We start from the raw sequence: 27,282 nt of genomic DNA, 5'->3' as shown, positions 1-27,282 counted from the left end.
TTTATATAATGTATTTTATTAACTTCCGGGATTCTACAATTTCATTTTCAAGTAACAATGTTTGTAAATAGATAATATAGCGCAATAATCTTAAGGTACTAATCATGAATGTTACTTAAACGTAAATACACTGAGAAACCGAAATTCTGTGCACAACGTACCTATTGAATAAACATAAGCTTAATTCAACTTATTATATCAGAATAGATTTGACCACATTTCTAGAAATATCGTCACGTTCTACATAAAATGAAAATACATTTACATGAAAACGAGCGTACAATAGAATTATAAATTTCGTTTCTTCTCAGACAGTCATGATTAAATTAACGTTCGTAGCAAATTCACCGACAGACAAATGCAAATATTTGTATTTATAAAAAAATGTGTTCGTACGTTTGTATTTTTCAGTCGCACACAGGTATCTTTATCTTGTACGCTTGTAGAATTTACGCTTTCTTTACGCTCTGAAAGTAGTATTCCACGAGATATTCGTATTATTATATTAAATTTCTTTTATGTAACCTTCGTGCTTCCTCGTTGATCCTTTTTGTACAAACGATGCAGCTAAACTTTCGGATCGAGGAAAGCGTAACAAACCTTTGAGTATCGATCATTAACGCGATTGTAAAAATCAATATATTTCTATAACTACGTTAGTAACATTTCCTTTATTTTACGATAAACGTCGGAATCTTGCAACCGTCTTTTTTCCCGTTCGTGCTGTGATTAAGAAAATGGAGCATCGATTGATCATTTTTAAGAAAATCGCTGGAAGATAAACGCGACACTCATACGAGTACAAGTATAATCTTGCATATTTAGAAGGAGGAAGTATAATATTTGTTATTACGTTTTTACTTTCTTTAATTTAGAAAGTTTATTTTTTGTACTAGACACTTTTAATCGTTTGGTTAACAGTCATCTATTGTATTTACCAAATACAATTCATCGCTTTCGTAAATATAATTCCATTTATTAAATTAATGTAATTCGTCGTAGTCTATCGCTTTTAAACTTTCTTTTACCTGACACTGTGCATAAAAACAGCGCAAATCGAATAATTTTACATAGAGTGTTCCTTCTATTTCGATTCTAATTCTCAACTAATATCGTTGATTATTAGAAAAGTGATCGAAACAGCAGTTCAGGTTAAATTATTTCATTTTAAAGCACTTGATTTCGTACTCTGTGTTTTACTTGGTAAAGATCATCGATGACACGTGCAATCGTGTAAGATATAAAATACGAATTGCAATGAAGCAATCTGAATATAATCTAAACCGAACTAAATCCAACCCAAACTGTCGTAGTCACTCGATAATATCGGTTAAAAATTGAGCTAAAGAATTTTTACTTATAATTTATTTTAAAAGATTTTAAATTTCGATGCAAAACTAGATTCACAAGTCTAATTATTGCTCTTATTTGTTATTATAGTTAAAAAATTTGTCTACATAGGAAGAAGTATATGTACTACACGCTATAAAGTTATATAAACTACGCTCATTAAATGGTAGACAAACAAGGGAATACTGTTAATTAAAAACGATCAATCGATTTTTCGTTAACTAAGCTTACAACAAGCAATTTATAAGTTACATGAAATGCTATACGGAAAATAGTTTGTCATCAGTCTGTCTTGCAAAATGGTATCAAAAGATGTATGCAATTACGTAGTAAAAGTAAAAAAATGTATCCGTAATTAGGTTCGTATGAAAGCAACAACCGCAAGATTATAATAAATATCACTGAAAAAGTTCAAACTAGAACTAACGCTTGAGAATTCCGTTTTTAAAAGCTGTCTCGTGTCCACCTGTTTGTTAAATTTAGAATCCGAAATGGAACGTGGAGTCATAGGTATTTGTAAGAACCTTGTTTTAAATTCAAGTTTGAATTATTAAATAGCTTGGACAAATGCAGAAGACAAGAAATTCATCGATTCATTTGGAAAATAAGAAAATTTGGTACTTCTTAATCATTTTTCGTACTAGTTTTAATTAATAGTAATTTTACTAAAATTTCACAAAGCCCGCCAGACAGCTTTTAAGAACGGATAGCGTACTAAGTAATAGAATTTCGTAACATCGGATATCTAAATAGTAAAATTCTTGATGCAAGAAAACCTACACTGTAGATCGGTCACGTACGTTTAGAATCCTTAAATGTGCACTTAGAAAAAGAGTGTGCGACGCGATGCCGGCGCCAACAACAATATCGTTCACATATGAATTTGTTTGTCGCGAGAACATTGACAATTTTTCCCCATGGCAAAGTATATATATTCGCGTCAACCGATAACTTTTTCCTCTGGCGGTATAAATAACGTGTTTCTCGGAAATACTGCAATAACAAATTTATAATAAAATCAATGATAGGTATATTAAACGTTAGCATAACAACATCTTTGGTTCTTAATTCTCTGTTATATGGAAACGAACAAAAAGCTAAAAAATATGAGAGGAAATACAGCAACATAAATTCTTTTCAAACGAAGAAAGTACATTTGTCTCGACTATTAATAAAGAGATAAAAACAAATCTGTAATAAATATATTGACATTAAGAAAACAAGGTAAAGAGTCATTCCCGATTTTCGATTCCAATGATCGATATCCAGTCCCAGTATTTATAACAATTTCTCTTTGATCGTCTCTTCGCCCGGATGACAACCGTTCAACAACGAAAACAATTGGTAAAGATCTGTGTAATATCTTACAACGTTCTTAAACCTCTCATTGTAACACTGCGAATCGTCTGCAATCATTGAAAATTATCCTATATATGTTATTGATATGCTCTAATTAACTCGATCCCTTCCTCCCTGATCCGGGAAGACAAATACAATGTTAATACACGTGGTGACAAGTTAGTCAGGGCAATAATACTTCGGATGACGATAATAACTGGAATAAACGTCAAAAATCGCAATAATAGTAATGATCGATAATAATCAAGGTATCATGTGTGTCTGTGTGTCTGTGTGTGAGAGATAGAGAGGGAGATAGTAATATTATAATAATAATTCCTAGATGTTTTCGCACTCGTAACGGCGATAAAGGCATCGCTTAAGAACGAGTTTAGCAATTCCTCCAATGTTCAGTCGTTTCGATATTCTTTTTTTTTTTTTTCTTCTTTTTGCCTTTCTACGATTTCCCTACCTGTCTTTTTCATTTTTTTATTTTTTTTTATTTTTATCTTTTTTTTTTTTGTCAGAAGGTATGTAGAATTCGGCAGTTTTAGGGCAGCTATAGACTCGGTTACGAAAGACACGTTTTTAGTGGTCCACCACCCAGCCACGATCAGAAACAGGAGATTGCTCTTGGATGATGTGGAGTCGCCGAGGATATCATCTTCGATATCCTCGTGACGCTACACAAAATAAATAGCATCGCTCGTTTAGCTTCCGACATATCAGCAGCCAACTGTCTCAGCTTCTGATGCAGCAGCCACGTTGCTTCGGTAATCATGCTGCTAGCAGGTTCTTGATGTTTTTTGGTGTGTTCTCCTCGTTCAGGTGCTTGGTTGTATAACGGAGAGCGTTCAGAAGACCCTCGCTTTTGCAGGGTGGTTGATCCTTCAACAGCTTCACACAGCCTTTAACCTGAAGAAATAATACGCTTTTAGTGGAAACCATACAAGTAAGTGTCCAAGAATCTCACGTTTAAATACAATATGAAGCTTTAAATTACACGTATAATAATATCATAAATAATATAATTATAGATATACTAGGACTCTTATTCCTATAAATATAATCCAACTCGACGTTATTTTTGTTCGGCTATAAATATCTGGAATATTTTGTCCTTTCATCACGTATTTGCTACATATATTTTTAAAGTATTTCTTAAAATAAGTCGATCCATCAATTGACGTCAGGGAAATATTAAATATATTCATTTTTCAATACACGTAGCAATAAACGTTAATACTTACATCGACATTCGAACCCTTAACAAAGGCACCTTGGGGATGAACGTGATCATAAAGGATCACTAACCCTACCATCACTCTCAGAACAAAGAGTTGAGTTTCCTCCCGTTGGAATTGCGCCAGTAGATTCCTAAGAACAATAACATATCTCATCTCGAACTGTTGTTGTTTCTTTATCTTTCTTTAGAAATCCTTTCCTTTAGACTACGTGAATGTTCTTTCGACTCGACTGCCAGTTCAATGTATTACTTACGGATTTTCTAACATGCGCAGGCAAACCTTGGCCATGGTACCAAGCGTTTCGGTGATGTTTTCGCGTGCTACATCTTCGTTCTGAAACAAGTACGAAATATTTGAAAATTTCATATGATACGAATGTTCTACAAATTACGATAAAATATGAATATTACGGCAACAGTATCATACTGCTCTTTTCTCGATACTTCTGTCATTCTTTCTTACAGCTGCCACCAGCTATTGTTATTCGTCTAAGATGAACAAGGAATTGTAATATTATCAATACGAATGCGAATAAGAATCGTATCGATCTGTCGTACGTCGATTATTCTAAACTTCTATCCTGTGTTTACTGTGTACCTATTATCCGGCTTATTGTATCGACATAACGTAGAATTGTTTGGAACTGTCTTGTTAACCATACACATACGAAACTTGCACTATCCTTTTATACTCGCATTAATTATTTAATTTCGTAGCAAAAGGAATATCTGAATCAAGAAATTACACACGATAATGTTCTACACAGTATGAAAAATGCTTCTTCGTAAGCTGAAGGCTTACTTAGTATTTAATAGTACTTACTATATCGTAAAACGAATAACCACTTCCTCTGTGGTACCAATTAAAATACACATCTACAGATTTATTGCGAATGAATCTGTTATCCATTATGCGGGTAAATGTTCCGAGAACTGTTTTACCCTGAATCACTTGGAATAATAGCTTTTAATTTTCTGCTTCAGTGCCTGTCATTATTTATATCGACCTATTTTCTTCGTACACTGTCCCTCCACGCGTTTCGTGCCGTTAACGAAGCTACCCCGTTTTAATATTTATACGAGGAAACGCAACGTTCTTTTGTCCTCCTCCAAAACGAAGGGGAAGGAGTCGGGATGAAAAATGGAAAGTTAATTATTAATTACGAGGCAAGGTATAAAGCAGAGTGTCTAGTATTGCGTAGAGTAGAAAGCCAACTATATATATATATATAAACACGCATATACGCTATACGTACACACGTGTGCTTGAAGAATGGATTTTGCGACAATACCGCCTATTCAGTGTTGCCGAAGCAGGTAAATTTATTTTCAAGATTCTACAGACCTTTCACGTTTCTCTTCTCTCTATTGTAAGTTACCTTTTTGCTCGTTTACTCCCGGAAACAGAGTCGATTTTAAAGCACGTTGAATGATTCAAAGGCGATAAAGCTCGCGAAAATTGTCAGAATTTTACTTGTTGCTTGAAACAACGTTCCGCAGAATGTGCGCCTTTCCTTTGCCCATTATAATTTTCCAAGTCCTTTTCAGCAAACATTTACGTGACAGAATGAATAAAAGAGCTGTTTAAATAACTTTTATTACGTCTGAAAAATTCTACGCATAAAAGGCATGAAGCTTGATTACCTCGACTTTTACAAAATTCTTTTTTTCATTCGTGTCTTTTCTATTTATTTGACAATCATAGTGTCAAAAATATGCAACAAAACGTACTGTAATTATATTATGAAACACACATTCACGTACAAAAATGTTTATTCGAGTCAAACCACGAAATCCTAGTGGTCATCCAAACTGGAAAGAAAGAATGACAAGTTGTAAAACGTGTATCTTCTTAGGAAATATAAGCGAAAGAATTTTTTCACAAACGAGAAACGATATTTTTCGTTTCTATTACAAAGTACTAGTTTCTATTAATTCCATTCAACCGGAATTCTTGGCAATCAATATCGATTGGCGTCCGGATGGGTCGATAATTGTCGAGAAACGGTGCATAGATAGGGGAGAGTACAAAAAGGAGAAGCAATACCACTTACGTCCATCAAGAAAGTAATGGTCGCGTGACTCAGAACACGAAGCATGGGTGTCGCGTGGGCGTAGAACAAGGACATTCGGTTGGCGAGCTCATTTCCAACCACGAGGTCCTTCTCGGCGTTTTCCTGCCGCGCCAGGGATGCTCTGGTCAATGTTCTTCGATAATAACTGAAGTCGTTCTGAATAGCGGGAGTCTTCATCTTGTGTTCATCGAACTTCAAAACGAACTCCAGAATTTCTGCCAGCTGTTTTACCAAAGCCTGCTGAGTCTCGAGATGTTGGGTCGGCGAGAGGTTGCCAGAGCATAGTTCACCCAGGATCTTTGGTACTACCTTTTCTGGAAAATATCAAAGCAGTTGCAAGATGAGCCTTACGGTTCCTAAACTCGAACAATTTGTTCCTTCTCTTCCTTTCTTTGGAACTTCGTCGGATGGTTAAGAATTCCTTTCTGTTTACTACACGTGTGCAGAATTATCTGTGAATCGGTTGCCATGCTATTTCAACTGATTTTATTAGTTAAATAAAAAAAAGTATTACAAAGATAGGTTCGTTGGCATCGTTCGTAGACACGGTTCGTTGGAATAAAATCAAGAATTTATTAATGCATAAGGAAACTTTTTTCCCATAAAAAACTGAGTTCACGTTGCTTCTTTCTTAAACGATATTCGAAATAAAACAGCGAAATTTTATTTTCGATAAAGAAAATTTTTATTCCAAGCTGTAGATTTATTTTTTCACGTGAAATCACTTTTTCGTTGATCGCAAGTTACATGATTCCCTTGTCATTTCAGCATGAAGCAAGCATTCGTCTCTTTACTATTACATCTTAATTTACCTGACTAAAATCTTAATAATAAGTTATGCAAAATATTAGTTTCAAAATGCACAAGAAGAAATATTCCAATTTCAAGGAATATAAAAGTCAGTAAGCAAAAAAACGTCGAACGAGTTCGTTATAACTCTTTACCTTGTCCTTTTCATTACCGAGTTTCCAGATTTGTTTATGAAAGAAAGATTCTGTCCGGATGATATGCTTCTGGTATTAATAGCTCACGAGGTGGCGAACATTTTCTCTTCCACTTGGATAACTATTACTACGTTATGCAAAATAAAGGCAATAAATGCCCCTGAAGTTTATAAGCGGTTGCGAGTTTCGCTGGTGCCGATGCAACGATATTGGATTTCCAATCACCGTGTGTACCGGAATATTCAGGCTACATTGAGGCTAAACAACAATCCCTCGCGATTCGTTGCTGAGCCAGTATCGGCATTTACATTCTTACGTTCTTATTTGATTTCAGCGAATGACATCGTAATTAAAACTATACAAAAAAATAAATGTTTGTTTGAAAACGCGACAAGTCTGTACCACGAATTTTAAAGGAATTGACAGCTTTGCTTCGAAAAGAATAATGATCAGTCTTCGAGAGGAAAGTTAATCGTGTCATAGAAGAATTTACTTGAATAAACTTGCGCTAAGGTATCCTCGCACAGCCAGCAGCCTTGTGTACCCGCAATTTTTTAATTACCCACGATAATTACCCACGAAATCTCATTGGCTAGATACATATATACGGAAATAATTTACCTTCGTGCTTACGTAATCTTCTATTTGTTTATCGTGTAAGATTATAATATTAGACAGCTCTAGCGTTTTACTATTAAATATTTATTGACTATTACAGATATACATCGTGCTACTTTAAACAATCAATTTTGATAATATCGATGAACGTTCCGCTTAATGAAACGAGGTTTTATAAAATGCCCCAAGACGTTTCAAAATAGAGGAAATGATTAAAGGAATATGTATATGAGAGATTAACACTCACCAAGTTCCAATGAAAATTCATAGAATCTTTTGAGCTTCGCAACCAGAGGGGCAACAGTCAGATAGGCTTTTCGTTGACACTCCTCCGTGGGCGCCGAAATCGCCTCTCTGATTTCCTTCCCTGCCCCTTTGTAGCACTGAATCTCCTCTAAGATAGATTCTGAATTTTTCAGAACCCTTTGCACCGCTTCAAAGGTCTCCCGCTCTATCTCAGAAGGTTGTGCATCTAAAAAAATTTGATAAGAGCCAACTATTAGTCTTTGAAAACAAGTTTTCTTCACAAATGTTAACAGTACGATATTGTGCAACGTTCTGCGTTGTCAAATAAAAGTTGGAAAGCATCGTGAACGATAAATTCAACGTGCAATAACTACGACCGAAAGGAACGTTTCCGCCCGAGTGTGCTTGTCGAACTTACTTTCGAAATCCAAAAAGACATCGTACTTTTGAGGCGTGCAACAGGTAGACTCGTCTCGAGCCAAAAGACTCAAAAGCTTGCCCATCTTCAGTCTGATACTTCTTTTCATTCAGTATTATTTACAAAATGAAAGACATCTGTAACAGACGAAAATACACATATTAAAATCTTCTTAAATTTAACAGCCTCGTTAAAACGAAATATCACAACCTACTACTCGCTTTTATCTATCCAACGAATTATTTAGTCTCCTTTTAAACAACTTATCGCGCTTATCCTTACAAAATAGTTACACGTAGGACTGAAAAAAAAAAAAAAAAATGGTAGAGCTTTAGAATCGGCCTCTAGTCAAAGTTTAATCAAACTCTAGCGAGAGTTTCTCCATGATACGAAGTTTATCTAAAGTTGGAATATCACGAAAATCAAGAACACTCTTGGGAAAACTGGTTGATGGGTATATCACTAGGGTAGAAGGACGGTCGAACGAGTGCCAAAACCTATCAAAAACAGTCTGAGTGGAAGAGAGTATGAGACAGTTGGCCTGGCGTTCGGAGTTTGCGTCGTTACTGCACGGAGTCACAGCGGAATTTGAATTTCTGACTCGATCACTGCGCTGATCCGCGCGTACACGTCGAAGTGTTAATTCCAGACAAACGACGCGTGCTTGTACGTACGTATATACGTACGTGTAAGTGCGCATTAGGCAAGCCGCGTGTCCGTATCGGGAACGCAGAACGAATGAGTTCTGCGAACTCGTCAACGAGGGATGAACCTTCTGTTAATTCCAACTAACAGAGTTAATCTGCGTTGACCTTACCTGGAACGGCTAAAGATTTCAAGGACTAACGCCTCTCGTGCGTATCAAGGCCAACTTACCACCGTAAGCTTTGATTGATTTTCACCCTCGGCTTTTACCCTCGTTGGGTCATAGGTAATATCATGAGATTTCGGAATAAATACGGGTTAGGTTAATTAATCTTAAAATTCTTAAAATTTAGCGTCCCATACCAAACGTTTACTCGATACTATAGATAGTAATAGAATTAAAAAATAGACATATATATATATATATATGGAATAGAATAAATAATGTGAAATGAGTAAAAGATTGTGTGAAAAATGATATGGAAAACCAAAGGTTGCATTTTTCTGGAAGAACGAAATAAAATACTCGAAATAAAATATTCGTTAAAGATCTCTAATTTTCATTTCTGTTATAGAATCTTTACTGCTCATTATTCAGGCATTAAGATACGTATTATGTATCTAAACGTCGTTTATGTTCTTTATGGCGTAAAACACAGAATATTGATTAAAACGTAATGCTCTAAAATTAAATAAATTAATCGAAACTCTCTTGCGATGATGCCACTCGAGGCTGAAAGTATTTACTTTAGAAGCATTTATTTCAAAGGATTCGTAGGTATAGCATAAAATTGTGCGTTTGTATTCAATTCCTGGACTGAAGATGTTTCAACGTAGAGAAATTAACACCAGCAGAGGCGGAGAAATTTGTTCCGGTGGTAGAAGAGAAACTCGAGTTTTGGATGAAAGGCAATTAGAAACGAAGAGCTAGATAAAGATAAGTTTAAATTACCAGCGAAACTGGTTTGTTAGTTCTCCGTGACATAACAAGAGAACCTTATCAACTTTCGTTGCAAAAGGCAATTAAGTTTCACTCGCGGAATGCAATCGTACTTGAATGATGGAATGAGAAGTTCCTTTATCGTGCAACGTGTAATCAATGATACATGGTAACGATAAAGTCCGTGACAAATGCTGGAAACGCTCGACGAACGCTTGTCACACACGTGAGGGGACAACGATCGAGTTTGCTAGATCTAAAATTGGGCACAGAGAGATTCCAATGTTCCGGCGAATGTCTCCGTTATTTTTAGCAGAAAACGGTGTGCCCGTTAACGAACTTCTCTTGTCACGTTGAACCGCTTAGATCTATCTAATTAGCCAGCGATCCTCCGCAAGACCAGTTCTTGTCCGTTCTTATTAAAACGATTTACATAGAAATAATCTATCGTACATCTGTGTATTATCCGTTTCTTCCAACACGGTCCTGGCTCGATCGCGAATCGGATGCAATCGAGGATAACTCCCATAAATGCGATAAATGTTTACGTTGAAAATTCCACCGATGATTCGACGCAGAAGCGTATCCGGGATCGCAAAATGTTATCACAGTAGGGATACGATAATCTCCGCTTTCGTACCATCGTAGGCTAACGAAACGATTCGTGGCCGAACGGAGCGATTCCCTCACGATCAATCGTACAAACAAACCATTCGAACCGTCTGAGATCGCGTTAACGAATCACCTCGTGGCACGCGTTCTGGTTAAAATTAAAGCACAAAGAAAAATCTATCCTCGAAGAAATAAAAATATCTATAGACACAGATGGACGAACAGACAGAAAATAATAAAGTAATCGGAACAACCGGCAGATTCTTCTGTTTCGAAAGTCGAAAAGAGGATGACAACGATTTAGTGACACGAAAGATGATTTTGTTAATATGTGAAAAAGTTTCCTTCAGAAACTCACCGTGAAGAAGAGTCGGCGTGATCGCGCTCGGGAACGCGAATACATGACGCTGACAGGTGCACGTCGAAACCTGGGGATGGTCAACAAGTACGCGTACCGAGTGCAACAACTGTCATTCAACGGACGGCCATGTTGCTGTTCGTAAGGGGTTGCGTTGTGTAGTGGCGCGGTTCGAGCCCTCTCCTTATTTGGTAAACGACAGTGGCGGCGGCACGTTCGCGCGAAAAATCAATGAGGTTAGTTCACCGGTTCATCCTCAGGGTGACGCTGCTTACCACTTATTTAGAATCGCAAAGGATTTCGAAATTTTTCGTTATTCGAATAATCGACAAAATTTGTAGAACTTTAGAAAAATGTTCAATGAAAGAATGATCTTTTAATAGTACATAATCGGTTCGGTGGGAATTTGGGAAGAATTATATCTTTAGATACAAGTAATTTACAGTGACGGATAGTTTAACATCGACAAAAGCTATTATCGAAGTTCATATATAATCATGGAATTTTTTATCGATATTACGCCAGACTTTTCGTGCTCAGCATATCTGGTAAATAGTTCAAAAGCTGTTATAAATCGGAGCGAATTAATTTAGTTTCAAAATATAGAGAGTTTTAAATTATCGAAGTTTTCCTATCTTTTTTCTACCGCGTGTAATTTTACGTCAATATTGTGGAGACTTTAAAAGCTATCTGCTATATCTTTTACCTTTCACTGCTTAATTTGGCGGAACTTACTTAAGCCAGCTTTAATTTTTGATCCGTTTAAAATTACATCACATTCTAGAGTGCAAGCTTATGCGCAAATATGTAGAATTCAGATGCGACATGTGCACGAAAGAATGCAAAGAGGTTTACCTGATAAATAAAAAAATATGACGATGAATAAATATCTCTCTACAGCTTCGTCAAACAAAATTTAGAAGTAATTAAGGTATCGAACATGCTTGTTTTAATCTCGAAAATTATCTCCAAAGAAGTGATATAGATCGAATCAAAATCTTTTAATTAAAAAGCACACGTTTGTTTAATCTCTTCAATATTTTTGAATCTTTTCCGATGTTTGTCTAAAGTATCACCACATTTTTCAAATATACATCGACTGATATATCTTTTCTGGCATTCGATTCTTCCCATTAAACTTGTAAATTGCAAACATGTCGAAATCCCCTGTGCCTTTACTGTCGGATTATCGACGTCGGTACGGTAACAGCTTGTATTACAAAATACGTTTATAAATTTAGAAGTCCTCTAGAACTCGTGTTCAACTCATCCGTGAGGGAGTACGATCCTCATCTTTTTTCATCGTAGACTGTAGACCAACGGATTGCTAGTGACGGTCAAGATGAGACTCAAAAGGGTGAACAATATCTGCGTCTCGTCTGACTGACAATGAATATAGCATGACCGATTTACCAGGAATCAATCGCGTTAATGTTTATACAGCTTTGCCTGGAATTCTCGGGTCAGTACCTTTATGGGTTAACGCTCGTGGGGTAAACGAATGACATTGAGATGGCAAGCCATTTATGGACTACAAGAATATTCGTCTCACTTGTTACTAAACTTTTTTCACAGAGTTTCCTTGAAAGTTTTGCATTTCTAAGAAACGATTTGTCGATTCGATGATCGTAGACAAGTTTTAAAAATATTCCTTTTCAACAACTATATCTTTAAAATGAAAGAATAATAACAAAATATAAACATATTTTTATAGAAATAGTAGGAATATTACTATCTTTTCTCTTTAACAGCGATATAAACGGGAACTCGTATTTAAACAACGACATATCACCCAATTTTATAGATCGTTATATATCGTGACACGTTCAAACAAGGTGTGGAGAGATCGTTATTTGCTTCAAGGAAATTCCGTGTCAAGAGAGAATTAGTTGCTATGATCTATCGGATACTGGAAGAAGAACCAACGACGTGGATAACCGTCGCGATTTCACTACCATTTTTTCGATAAAGCAGTAATCGTTACTGACATTATACAAACCACCCCACGCTTCGCAAACCTCACGTGCATTTACTACTTGAAATGCGTGTGATAGGGCGAGTCTTATCTGCAAATGTTCTCTCTCACTGTATCGCAAAAGTACGACCGCGTTCCATAATAATGTATGCGCCACAAAGTGTTTCTTTCCATTTGTCCATGCACAACACAAACCGTAAAAGAAATTAAGGTGCCTTTGACCAGATATTTAAAAAATTTATTTTACACGAGATGGATTTTTTCAAGTAGCCTTTGACAAAAATAAATTTTGATTAAATTATTATAAAATATTCGTTTAAGTTGTTCATTCAGGTCGAAGATGTAGATAGAATTATTAATTTCTATCGAAGTCCGAAACGAATTTCGAGAGGTATCTTTATTATTCGGTTAAAAATCCATTTATTCATAGCAACCGATGTTATCGTTATAATCCCACGACTAACTACTAAGTCTTCGAGTTTTTAAAAATATTGATAAAATCGATATTATATGCATAGCGTATTTTAAATTAATGCCCTCGCTTACTTTAGTGACGTCAATCAGCATATGCATATGACGCGTTAAGATTCATCAAGATGTAAGTCAATCTTTTGAGAATCAAAGTTCAATCATATATTTCAACTTCTAAATCATCATTCGTTTAGTTTCATAGTCAACTAAAAATTAGAATTTCACTCTCCGTCATGCTATTATATCGTGCTCTCATAATTACAGAAAATATGTCGAACTTTTTATAATAATAAATAATAGAGAGTAGAAAAATCTTACACCTTATCTCTGGTATTTGATTTCTCTCTCTCTCTCTCTCTCTCTCTCTCTAAGTTATTTATTATAAAACAGGAAACAATGGTTAATTAACATGAACTTAATGCAGTGATGTACTATAACTAACAATAACAATTAACAACTTACGACACTTACAAAAAGAAAAAATCTTACAACACTTCTCGATTCTGCACTGTCAACACTGTTCTCTTCGACTCTTCTTACGACTCTACTATCTTCGACTGTCGTTACAACTCTCTGTACAACTCTCTAGCGAGTACCTTTTATACTACGTTTTGGTATTCATATAGATGTGGATGACTATGGTCAAGTACACCTTTTTTAAAATTAAGAACTACAGATATATGGCCCATCCGTTAGTACCTGGCATCCGTTAGCATTTTACCTGGGGTTCGTTGGATATTACAAAATTCCAAATACTATTTTATGGATATTACCAACAAACTGACTTATATCACCCTAATTCTCAACAGAATATATAATTATGTAGTAAATAACAAGCATCCTAATTTACGTGACAAAATTTCTGCCGAAACGACCGAATCACGTTGTTGTTCCACGTACATATTCTTCTTCGTTCGCTTGTCCTTAACGGTACAAGACTTTTAGTGTCTGTTTAGACCATCGTCAGTTTCCGCGATGCATCGTTTCAATATTGTCGCGATGTCGTGATTTTTGCACCTCTTTCAAGTACACGATTGGATAATCGTCGGAAACCGTGGGCGAAGATAATCGACGTCTATTAAAGGCCTTTTTGTGCATCAATTCCAGCAAATCAATTGAGACCCTCAAACCTCCCACCATAACCCTCCATATGGTCCTCTCGAGCTCCCCTTTCCTTCGGTCAACCTTAATTTTCGTCGCTGCGACGATAGGCAAACCGACAACCATGATCACGATGACTCCGCTACCAGTTACTTATGTGCTCACGTACTTACGTATGTACGTGTATAGACACTTGTAATCCACCAGATATTTTATGCGTCAAATGTTACCACGACTTATGACTGGCACTGACTTTTTCTTCCACTCCTAGTTCGCCTTTATTAGAAGAAATTGCTCACCAGAACGGCTTTTGTTCGTCTCACGCGTAACGTTCTCTGGATAAACTGTATGACGCAGAGTTGTCTAATAAGCAGGTTTATCGAATGGAAGAAAGTGAAAGAAGCTAGGGTATAAACTGGTTTGATTTTTCTAGCAGGTCTGTAGGAGTACATATCCGACGCTTTTTCGTGCTACCGGTTGCACATTATACTAATGACATAATCGGATGAACGTATGATCTAAATGCATAATTCAGGATTTTCAGTCGATAAAACGATTTGGAAACATTTTTAGTTTCTTCACGAATACGTTGATCTTTTCATATTACAGAAGTTTCCCGTTTAAGGTATTTCGTATAAAGATCGATTAAGCTTCGTTCAAAATGAAGTTTAGCTGACATTTTATGAAAACGACATTCTGTCGCCACATATTTCTATATTATCTCTCAAAACGAAAGTGTTAAATACTATGACAATCGATGGCGCTACGCTGGGGTCATACGAGTATTAAATATTAACGTTGATATTATTTTTTTTATATCAGCTTCGAAGCAATACTGGTGTGTGTACGAGCGGCCATTAATGTATAATTACTATTGTTAAATTTTCTAAACAACTCTTAGAATCCCTGTAGATTTAAACAAACGTTATACAATCTATCAAATGGAAATAAAATATTTGAAGTTATTGAACTTCTTAATAAACCTAACTCAAGCTATACTTTATTAAGTTCACAGAAATAGTCGACCGCTAATTTACTCGAAACTATCCAGTTGTCGTATTAACGACGCTTCTTAATCGAAGCGTAGCATAACTAATCGTAAGACCGCGAAGAAATAGCTTGGCAGCGTATGTTAAGCGCGTAGGTAAGCACGCCGCTCATTCCCGAGTGGCTGATGAGTCGGGATACGCAGTGGCGTGCGTGCTTAATAAGGGAAACGTGTGCGCAAGTACGTACGCGGCTTAAATACCAGGCGAGTAGCGCACGTACCAACGACGCATCGCCGCGACATGACACGTCGCGATATGGTAACGCATGCTTGGTCTCCTCGTCTCCTGGCCAATCACTAAACCGGGCTAACCATATCGTGCACAGCTCGGTGGCCTCCTTAACAACCTGAGCAAATTAATCGCGGAACACAGCGAGGATCAGGGCCACCGGGGACGAGCACATCGCTTTAAAAAGTTATGCGACTATTAAGTCGAAACTGGCACTGAAAGTGGCGCGCATGGAATACAAGAAAGAAGTCTCCTTGTCTGCTTGGAAGAAAGATGTTCAGTGGTACTTTTGCTTGTGGAAGCTCCTTGAGCTTGCGGGTCGTAGAGTGGAATCGAAACAGTTACTTTCTTTTAACGAGGTATAATTTGTTCGTTAAAGTGATGTTAGTGGAATCGTTAATTAGCAATTTAATCCTCTCTGATACCATTCAACGTGTACGATGCAATAACGTCTTCTATCTATTCAATTGTATAAAAATATTAAATACATGTTTAATGAAATCGTTTCGACACATCTAGTAGAAATATTGTGCTGTCAGGCAATCAATTTATAGTAATTATTAGTTCCATATCGCCTATCGAAATATAAGTAACTGCAATCATATTGCATGAAGCGAGCATGTAATCATATTATTCAATTTCGTTCGGTATTAGTTGGATTTGAATTGTAGGAGCGTGTTCCGTAAGTGGATACCTTTTTCTCATTTAAGAAGAATATGAGGAAGTATGCATCATATTTTTGTCGAACGTGTCGCTGTTTATTTCAATCTGTTTTTCCAAGTTTCTTAAAAAAAATTATCTGTAAAAGCGTGTCTCTGCAACATTACGAGTTGACGCTATCGCGTTAAAAGAAAATGATTAATTGACCTATGATACTGATCACTCTGCTGCTGCTTAAATACGAGCAGAGTTAAAGTCTGTTTGACTCATTCGTATCAAGACACTGAAACGTTAAACCAACTAATATCGTTGGAAATTTTTTTAGGCCATAGATATGTCATAACCAGTACGTCGCATCGTGCAAGTATGTGATCTGTGATATCTGGAAGGTTATAACGTGCTAATAATTTACACGTTGTAAAATTCTTATCCCAAAAATTCTTACAAAATACAAATACGAAACTAACGAAGAATGTTCTTATATTAAATTATAGGATTGCTTTTTCTCATTCAAATCGGATAAATAATTTTTAGAAACTCTTATCGATTAATTTTTTCCCTTCGTTTTGTTCTCCCCAGCTTTTTTATTCTTTTTTTTTCGCTAAAATTTCAACTTAAATGGAAACTTAATGTTTCAATAAGAAACTTAAATATTAAAGTAATGGAGGACATTTTGTAAAATTAAAAAGTTCGAACGATTTAGAAACCATTCGCACCCACACGCACCATACGAAACCTTTGAGCACGCGAAGCTATTATTGTTCAGTGGCCCTGTCCTCCTTAAGAACGAGGCAAATTAATTAAAAGCGGCAACGGTGGGAAGAGGAAATAACCGAACCTCGGATTATACCGCATTTCCCATGTGAGCATTAATAACGTGTCAAATTAGATGTCGCTAAATCATGCATATACCATCATTAATTTAACTTTGTTTTCCCATACGAAAGAAAAGGAAGAGAATTAAAAGCTACGTTGGACAAATTCATTTAAAACAACATTCTGACTTTACCAATAAATATCACATAGCAGTTTGTCGATCAACCCTGATCAATTAATCAATTATCGTGCGTCAGTTAATCAAATTAATTCCATCATCCTATTTGCCCTGTAAAGCATCAAATCGCTTCAGAATCTCTAAATTGAATTTGTTTGGCGGCCTGATCGAACATCCTGTCATAAACCAAGCAATTTTATACATGTAGTTTATGGATTTCCAATCTTATCCGAAAGTATCCAATCTGACAATGTTTCGGAGTACTCGAAGGGGTATATTTTATTTACCGATTTGATATGATGCGATTGTCCGCTGCTCTTAGTATCAATGGGAAGTTGAGATCGACAGTTCCATCAAATCCATCGCTCCATTAAAATTAGAAGTTTCACGGACGAATTACCGATATGGAACAGGCATCCTGCTTTTCCCAAAACGAGAACATCGCGTACAAGACGGTCTAAAAGAGCCAGACTTTCTATTTCGTCTATTCCGATATAGTATTGTACTCTATATATTATACATATAGCGCAGGTTCTCAGATAGCTATAGATATACATATAATAGAATACCACATAGTTGTTGGTAGCGAAATTATCGTATGAAACTCGGAAAATATTTGGATACAATGATTAAGCAAGATTTATAGCGATTAAGCAAGATTTACTTCTTGAAAGTAGCTTGAAATGATTCAACTTTAACAAAAGACTAATTATCTGGTACCTCATTCTTTCGACGAGAAACTATATCCCAACGTTCGACCATGAAACCATGAATCTAGTCGTGAGACAGATAGCTTTCAGCACGGACAAGATGCTCCATTTTTTGAAACAGATTCCTGTAATCACGATTCAGATCCTAGAGGATGGAGCGATAAAGAACGACTCGGTGGTTTTGTCACAACGGAGAATTAGCGAGAGAGCCGTCATCGGGTACTCCTATTTCTACTATACATATATCTCTATGAATAACATACGTGTGATAGTGCACATGTTCGTATAGCGAGAGAAGGGACGAAGGGAAAAAAGGGTTGTCGTGCTCGTAGATGCATAGATCATTTCAAGATTCAATGGTTAATCTGTCCTTTTTTCTCTTCTTGCATTCTACTCTTCTTTCTTTTCATTTTCTTTCTTCGTTCCTTCATAAGTGGATGCATGTAATCGATTCAACGAGGTTTAAGTTTCTGTTTCGTATCTCGGTACTTGGGTTACGTGATGCAGAAGCAAAATACGATAGACGTGAAAGTCTCTCACGCTGTACGTTAATTTTCCGTAAGCTATCACATGACAATCATGCGAACGTGAAACATATCTGAAAGGGCGATACCCTGGTAAGAGCGTTTTAATTATTCAGATTCGGAGCAGAGCGTTTCTCCTCTCGATGGAGGATGGATTGAACATCCAGGAAGAAAGTATGAATCGTTTAGCTAGAAAGTAAGCAGCGAAGTATCAGTTACGTACCGATTACGATATTACACGAGTATTTGAGACTGAATAATTTTTAATTAATTACAATCACGATTCACCTTTAACAACTATTTTAATAGACGAATCGAAAGACGTTAGAAATTTTATAGGTAACCGGTAAAAATTTATATAATACAATTAAAATTCGAAATCTATAACTTTTTAGTTTAGCAACAAATTGCAATATAAAACTTTCCTAAATGGTAAAATTGTTTTAATCGAATGATGTGGACCCCCCCCAAAAAAAAAAAATTAAACATTTAATATATCGCAGAAATATTTTATATCGGAAATATTTTAAAGGAAGCAAATTTCTTTAAACAAATCTTAATGGTTACATAATCTGTCATTGAATAGTATGGCTTTTATCAGAAATCACACGTACCACGGATATTTTTATGGTTGCTTACGCCACTGGCCAAGCAGGGGGGATATCGTCATATCCCGGACGAAGACAGGAAACCTCCGAGCAAAATTCCCCTCTGCTCGTATGCACGTTTGCTTTGACAAACCTCTCTACATACATACGTATATGTGCACTTGATTACAAATGAAGCAAACAGAGAAAAGGAGTGAACCGTTATAGAACGATCGCGATTAGTTGACAGCGATCGATCGACATCTGTCGTCTGGGCAGAAAATATTCAAATTCGTAGCATATATCGCCAAGTCAGTGGAAGATATTTATAGCACCTATACAGAAAATTAATCGCACCAGTTATGTATCGGAAAATTATTGACATAGACAGAAATATTATATTTACATTCTATGGTATATATTACCTGTTTATAAAATAATCGATAGTATACATTCTAAGGGCAAAATACTTTTTTATACGACATGAAAGCGTGTGTCGAGTTAAATTCAATCATGTACGATGCAATGATTTTTCAAGGTAAAAGATCTGACAAAAATAATCTCTTAGCACAAAATACGTATCATAAAATACATATATACGTATTGGATTCTTTCATTGCGAAAATTACAATTTTATTTTCAACGTTTTTGCTTCAGTGTTGATTAATGATAATTGGTATATATTATGCATATATATTATGCATACAACGTACGCAATGAACTCTTTTTTTGTACTTTAACTTCGATCCAGTGACTTAGTACGTATCTCCTTACTCCTGACATCCCATGTTTTTATATGTTCATTTTCTTACGATAAACAGAATTACGTCACGGTGTACGAAGCACACACGTGCGATAGCATGTAAGTAAATACTTTCCACACACGTGATCACGCCACATCCGCCTATATGCGATACCCCATAGAAGGATGTTAATGCTTGTTCCTATGGTTACCCATATTGAAGAGTCTACGGTATTTAAACAAAGTAGTACCACCCCTATCAACACGATACGAATTTCATTACGTTCCACCACGCGAATGTCCGATGTTTCGATCGTTTTTATTTCAGCTACGAATCCAATTATTTAAATGAAATATCTACCTTGCACGAATACGAAATATCTTCCTTTACAATTATAATCCAAGCGTCTGATACACAACGTTACAGATTACTCGCGAGCTATGTGTCTCAACGAATTACCATATAGAAAAATTGTAGCAAGAGCTGACGATATCTTGCTGTGTTATCTTTCTGTTTCTAACTAAGGTACTAAAGCGAGTTGATAAGTTGATTGCTTCCGGTCAGACTTCATAAGTAATTCAATTAAAATTATAAGTTAAACATGCAGGATATCCTACGAGCATCCGTAGAAATTAAACATAAAAATAGATCCACAAACGATCTATTAAAAGATCTTGATAAAAATGTGAAATTGAAGGAAATAATAATTTGCTGCTAATGTCATTACATGTCATATTCTACTCAAGCTACACGCTTCTCTATCATTTTCAACTATAGAATATAATAGTTAAATTTATATGGAAATCTATGGAACACGTTGTATATTTATACATTCAGATAGTCTTTGTTAGATTAACGTTACATTCGACTAAAGTTCATTAAAGTTGCATTTCTACCATCTTAATAATATTCCCTTCGTTATTATTCACGTAGAGGTACCAAAATTTTAATATTACTTCCAAACAAACACAGGTGCACAAAATCAATCTTTAGACCAAAAAATCAAATCGAAAAAATAGTTTATAGAAGTTTCCACAAATTTCTTAGATGAAGATTTTATGTTCTTTATGTAGATGATCTATCGTTCAATTTTAGATAGCATTTAACAACCCCAAAATCGCCAAATTCCCCATTGGGTCAAGGCTATTGACCAGGAATGCATCGACATGCGGTACCGTTCGGCGAATCAATTTCTACCTGGAACAGCAACAGCCCGATGGAATTCGATCGATGAAATTCTCCGTAGTTAGCCGGAAAATGAGTACACCGCCGTGTGGCTCTATTATATAGTCGGAATCAATACCAATTTCTAGCATGCACTGCTTGGCTCTCGATGTAACTACAAATTGAGGAAGACTCGACCAACTACGTATACACACCAAACAAGCTCCAAAGTTTTGCCACTTCTGGAAATTTGTATTCACGACCATTCGTCTGCGAGACAATTCCATTCGAATGAGATTCATCTCTCCGGGCAACAAAATTGTTGCTTTCCCCCCAGTACCTACCTGTTGTTCCCTTGTTCTAGTTTTATTATAAAATATCCTTTTGATCCTTTCTTAATATAATGAAAATATAATGATCTTTTCAATCCGAAAAGACACATAGTAATCTCTTTGTAGCATTTTAATTCTATGATCTACGTTTGTTTTTATTGTAATATAGTAATTTGATATTAACGTACAAATACTTGTATTACCGTAAATGTCAGGGTTTAAGTTATTTGTTTTACAGATCTTTTGTAAAATGTATTCGAAGAAACGACGAAAGGTTTTTATGCTCAGAATGATTATGACGAATGAATTATCGCTCATTAAATACCACTGGTACAAGATCAAGTTTCTTCAAGATTAAAACATATCCACGTAAACTAATTATCAATGACTTTAAAGAAAAGAATTTGATTAACTCGTACGTATTCGTAGAAGACAATGGAATAACGGCGATTTCTACAATGTTGCGCTAATTAATCTTCAATTTCGTATGTACATAATTTGCAACCTTTAATTAATAAGAAATATCTTGATTTTATACGAGGGAAAGATCTCATTCGATCTTGATCATGAAGCTATTGTGTGCTAACATTCGTCATTAACCAAATTTCTCCTGTGTTCGATTCTTCTGAATCCTCGTTAATCGTTAATAGAAATTCTTTCGGTTCCTTTGCACTCCGTGCGGTTTACTGTTCCTCCGGTTCCGTTACTCGACCGATAAACATTTCAGGAATATTCCATTTATAGCGATGTATATACAATTAAACTTACAAGTACTGCCTGTTTCCACAAAGGATTCAACGTTTTTAATCAGCATACTGAATCACAAGATTTAATTAGAATCGAGACGTAACGAACAAGATTTATTGGCAACAGATGAAGAATACAGTTCTTTGTAAGGAACTCGTGCTTGAAAGTTAAACTATAAATATGATTAACGTAACGATTGAGTGGAAAAAATGTAGTATGATCTGTGCGATGATGTATCATCATGCCTTATTCAATTTTTTAAAGATTCAATACCTTTTCTCTTATACTCATATCTAATTGATAGAAATTGATGAGAAAATAATACCATTTTTAACAGCATAGGAACATTTACATCGTGCATGTTTGTGCAAATTCATATTTTTATAAATAGAACATGAGATGAGAATTGATCCTAAGCAGATTTACATGATATTTACAATCTTCCTCTTATTGACTCAAATAACTATTATAAAATTATTCGAGTCATTTTTTCGTTCTTGCAGATACTTTTTCTTGCTCAACTTAAAATACACAATATTTCCACATCCTTCCGTTGCTGTATTAAGGTGTATCATAGTATGAAACAAGGTTGAATTTTTTAAGGCGTAGAAGCTTAGCTGACGACAATAACCCTACCTTACCCTATAACGGTTAGTATACTTTATCATTTTTATATGCATTTTTGTAATTTTAAATATCGCTGCCATCCCAGATTAAACTATCGTCCAGTTGAATAATATGTGGAAAACGCTAGAATCGCTCGGTTTCTTTGCGAATGGTTACGGTTTCCCATTTTGCGGTTTCCCATTTTCGGTTTCCATTTTCGGTTCCCATTTTCGGCTCCCATTTTCGGTTCCCACAAAAGAGCGGATGACCTACTTGTTAATTGGCCGACAGATAGGACAGATAGGAGCGTCCTGATTACGAGTAACGTGCCTCGATAATCTAATAACGTATCACCGGTCATGGATCCATAAAGAACATGATGAAAAAGAAACGAAGACCCTCTCAGGGTTCGATACTCGTTCGATGTTCGTCGTTAAAAAAAGTATCCTATAGAAGTTCGTATTTTATCGCGCACGATTCTGCGCCAAACGCGACCCTGCTTTCATCGCCCTTTTTTCTCTTGTTACTTTCTTTCGTGACGCCTTTTTGCAGTGCATCGAGTACCGTAATTATGGCCGTGTTAAGCACTCTGTTGATATAAAAATTCGTCGTATAAAAACAGTTGATTGCAATCGTTTTTATCGAAGTTACTCAAAACGCTCGTAAACTCTACTTTTTCTTCTTTAGAAAATTCAGTCACGTATTTCGTTTGGTAGGACTAAACATGTTATTTAAACATTATTACGAAATATTAGTTAACTAAGTGAAATCTTATACCCGGAAAAGATACGTATGTTGTAATGATTTTCATTTGCGTAACTCTAAGAACGTTTGCTTTATTTTTTTTCATTTTCGTGATAGATAATATAAATAACGTGATGACCGTTGGTACAAACGCAAGCTGTTATATAACATTATCATATTTATCGTATATAGATAGGTTAATAAAAATAATGTAGCGTAGGTCAATAAAAATACATTTGTCACTTATTCATTGGTAAATCACCCTTAACCTTGTTGTTTAGGTGCTACGAAATATAATTTTCATTTATCTATGTATTCTATCTATGTATCATTTATCTATCTAAATAGTGATTTGTGAACTTACACACCTTTCTCTTCCATTTTCATGGTTAATAACCCGTGCAAGCGCCTGATCGGTTACAAATTTAATGATGATTGCACTAAGAAAATATGGGATAAAGCGAAACACGGATAGGAAGACACAACAGTACATTGTCGACAAAATTCAACGCGATAGGTGGAGAGTGCGTGAACGAATTTTCAATTAAAAGGAATTAACGATAACGAGTTCGGCGAAGAAGAAAATAAAAAGTTCCGTAGACGGTTCGAAATAATAACGCATAGGCGATCTTTGATGCACGCTTCCTTCTTCCGGCGTTCGAACCAAAACAGAATTTCAAGAGAGCGCGCACAAGGAAATAGAAAGAGAACGAGAGAAAGGAAAGCGAAAGAGAAGGATAGAGGGCAAAGTAAATGCGTTTAACGTTTTAAATGATCCGGAAAAAGCAGAAATTAAGCGAGTCTGCTCGCAATTAAGAATAATTAACGATAATCCGTTCGGGAGAACACGGGTCCCTCGCAGTTGTACGCGCGAGCGCGCTATTTCAAATTCTCCAGGTTCTGTCTTGAAATCGTCTTAAACGACGATTTGTCGTCTGGCAAATCGACATCGTGGAGGACGTTAGTATGAAATTGAGCTGTCTACAGTCTCGCGCGAATTTATTACGCTCGCCTCGAGTTTCGCGGTTTCCTTTGTCCGGCTGATAAAAAATTTTTCAACGTGAAAACAGCGCTCGCGCGTGCATCTGGCGTAGAGATTCCTTTCCCTCTCTCTTTATCTCTCTCTTTCTTTTACCCTCTCGATTCATCTTTGTCTCTCTCGCTCGGTTCTCCATCGAGCATTAATGACTCTGTCCTTGTCTCTTCGAGAGGCCTGATACGCACTTGACTTCCACGCGGAAACGAATCGTACACGTGATACAAGAGCACTTCCGACGACAGAATAATTCATATATACATAATTTAGCGAAAAAACAAACAAATCGTCGTCCCGTTTTCACCGTGTCTCGCGCTGGAAAATCGATTGTTAATGCTTTCGCGCCTCTTCAATGGCCTGAATCGCGTGATCCAACAACGTTTGCAAAATATACGTGTGGGTATTAAGCGTGCATTGGTAAATTGGTCTGTCTTGGTGCAGAAGGGAAATCAGATTTTAAGCATTAGTTCAGCGGTGGCTTTTATCTCTATCTTACGTTAGTTTCGGTTACTAGACAGCAGTTATAATATGTATTTGTAAAAAAGTAATTTGAAAAAAAATTAATGTTTAACGTGTAAGAAAAGATATTTCTTAGAATCAACGACATTGCTCGTATCTGCCCGAGCATTTATGCTTCTCAATGCGCGACGTGTAGGTATTCCATATACAAAAGCATAAAACAATGGACAAGAGATGACGGAATAATTTGCATCGTGGACAAGATGACGAGACCTTGCATCTGTCAATCATTTCCGAAACGGCAAACATACTGCGTTGATTTGCAGTCGATGATTAACTGAGAGTGTTAACGTTAATAAGACAATTTTTGTATTTGCTAGAAATATAAGTTAAGAAAACTCCAGCACGATGATATATGTAGCATTCCATTTTCAGTATGTTAAATTGAACTCTGGTGAAATTTCTGAGAATTAGGTGATTCGCGTAGCTCTTCTAGTGTTACTTTAACGTACTTAAGATCAAGTTCATAATTTAATCGAGCCACGTTTTGTTAGTAGATATGTTCAATCGTATTACGTTTATCTCCCTTTACTCCTGTATATTAGACATAATATGTGGTAATATGTATAAAGTGCACACTGTTACATACAATTACTCGTAATTTCTTCTAGACATGATACAATAGCAATGATAAAATTATCAATCAGTATTGTTGATCTAAGTTACAGTATCGAAAAAATATGATCTATATTGATACAATTTCTAGATAAATGATATTTTTGAACTTGACAGATACTTAGAATGTATCTGTAAACAAGTTTATCTGAATTTCATAAATAATTTAACATTATTTATTTAAAAAAATAAGATATTTTATCTTAAAATTAGTCGGTACTGTAACAAATATGACCTATATTTGAAAAAGTCCGAGCTGCGTTCATCAAAATATTCAATCGCATTGTCATACATTTGATTCAACGCATCATTACACGTTAAACCTTCGTACAATAATTTTATACCATTTTTCCCTGTACGGTATTTCTCATTAATTTTTAATTGCCTCGATCCTCCTATTTCGCCGAAAATTCCAACGAAAAAATTATATTTTATTTTCCTTCTATCTTTTATCAATATGAGTAATATCATTTATCAATACTACTATATTAATTGATAAAATTCACTTAGCTAAAAGAATTAAGTGTCTCATCCGTGTTATAAAAGTCTTATCGTAAAGTCTGACAAAATTAATTAAAAGAATCGTTACTTTTGCAATTATTATTTTCCAATTTTTGCAATATTTTCTAGCCAGTCTTCCATCGTATCAACTGCAAAATTTATCCCTATTTCTAGCCCAACCACGCAAGGACAATACGATAGTACAAATACGACAATAAGTATAAAAATACTCGTCACGCTCTGAAAACGGTTTCTTTGACGAATCCCTGGTATTATCCGCGGCGATTATCGCAATTTGCAGCAATTTCTTCAATCCGCACGTAATGACCGTTGGCGAGGTGCGCGTCTTGCAACGAGGAATCCTCGCGAAAACTGCACGACCCTATATTCAGATGCGTAACGAACCAAAAGAAGAGAATAGAGAGGAAAGTTTATTTACCTTTCGTTGAAGCGCAAGAAGGCAAAGCATGACTCAACGGGCCCGAATTATTATCTTGAAAAACGTGAGAGAGAAATAGAGAGAGAGAGAGAGAGAGAGGGGGAGAGAGAGAGAGAGAAAGGGAGAGAGAATAGCGGCTTCAAGGGAAGATGTTCTCGAGTGTCGACATTGTTCTACCTTCGTCTGGTTAATAGCCACTTCCGGTTATCCAGGAAGAAGTAACCCTCTTCAGGCTTGGGCGGGAGAGAAGAGCCTTTTTCAAAAAGGAAAACGATCCGCCTCTTTCGCGCTGACCCAAAAGGTCTCCGGTTGCCGCGCGACGATAAGCTTTTATCACTCACAAAACACGCAGCACAAATTCGTAGAATGTCTCAATACAGATTTCCTTGCGCCTGGTACTAGATGTTTGTTTTATCTTGTTTACCGATGCGTCTTGGGAATTTCTAGCAAGTTCTCGAAAAAAGAAAAACGAAGGAAACTAAAAAATGAAGCGAACTTAACGTTCCTCTCGTTCTTCCCTTATTTTCCTCTACCCCTTTCCCTTATTCACTCGATCGTTTTTCCTATTTATCTTCCAAAATTGTTCCAGACTGTCGTAAAGAGTCCCCCGCCCGAATGTCTCTATATGCGAATCACAGTTCGTCGGAAAATTCTCGATGGAAGTTTCTCTTTCTTTTGAGTTCCAGAAGTGAGATTTATGAAAGAGAACACGCCGACTGCGCTCGGCCGGAGGTTGATATAACACTG

General features: G+C 36.1%; 1 protein-coding gene and 1 long non-coding RNA gene across 7 annotated transcripts; both read right to left on the bottom strand.

Moving 5' to 3' along the window:
* On the bottom strand, window positions 1-27,282 carry LOC122572302 (CYFIP-related Rac1 interactor B). 6 transcript variants are annotated; one of them, XM_043737120.1, is made up of 8 exons: window positions 26,713-27,282; window positions 10,791-11,067; window positions 8,236-8,372; window positions 7,819-8,043; window positions 5,989-6,323; window positions 4,189-4,268; window positions 3,939-4,065; window positions 1-3,603 (listed from the first exon to the last, which is right to left on the bottom strand). In XM_043737120.1, the coding sequence occupies exons 3-8, from the start codon at window positions 8,342-8,344 to the stop codon at window positions 3,466-3,468; spliced, it is 1,014 nt and encodes a 337-aa protein (XP_043593055.1). In that variant the 5' UTR covers window positions 8,345-8,372; window positions 10,791-11,067; window positions 26,713-27,282; the 3' UTR covers window positions 1-3,465. The 6 variants fall into 6 exon arrangements, with proteins under 6 accessions (XP_043593055.1, XP_043593054.1, XP_043593053.1 ...); XM_043737119.1 differs by having other exon boundaries at window positions 10,791-10,973; XM_043737118.1 differs by lacking the exon at window positions 10,791-11,067.
* On the bottom strand, window positions 4,283-5,965 carry LOC122572304. Its single transcript, XR_006318433.1, has 3 exons — window positions 5,579-5,965; window positions 4,758-5,474; window positions 4,283-4,663 (listed from the first exon to the last, which is right to left on the bottom strand). It is a non-coding gene; the product is annotated as an uncharacterized LOC122572304 (long non-coding RNA).

The sequence above is a fragment of the Bombus pyrosoma genome, linkage group LG11 (assembly GCF_014825855.1).
Source record: "Bombus pyrosoma isolate SC7728 linkage group LG11, ASM1482585v1, whole genome shotgun sequence".
Taxonomy (NCBI): domain Eukaryota; kingdom Metazoa; phylum Arthropoda; class Insecta; order Hymenoptera; family Apidae; genus Bombus; species Bombus pyrosoma.
Note: the sequence above shows the minus strand (reverse complement) of the source record. Positions and strands in the feature narration are given on the sequence as shown.

Bases quoted from the DNA above. Each gene is read 5' to 3' on its own strand.
- LOC122572302 (XM_043737120.1), bottom strand. From the start codon at position 8,344: ATGAAAAGAAGTATCAGACTGAAGATGGGCAAGCTTTTGAGTCTTTTG. The intron at 6,324-7,818 runs GTGAGTGTTAAT...GATATTTTCCAG, and splicing joins TGAATTTTCATTGGAACTTG to AAAAGGTAGTACCAAAGATC. The intron at 4,066-4,188 runs GTAAGTAATACA...TATTGTTCTTAG, and splicing joins CTGCGCATGTTAGAAAATCC to GAATCTACTGGCGCAATTCC.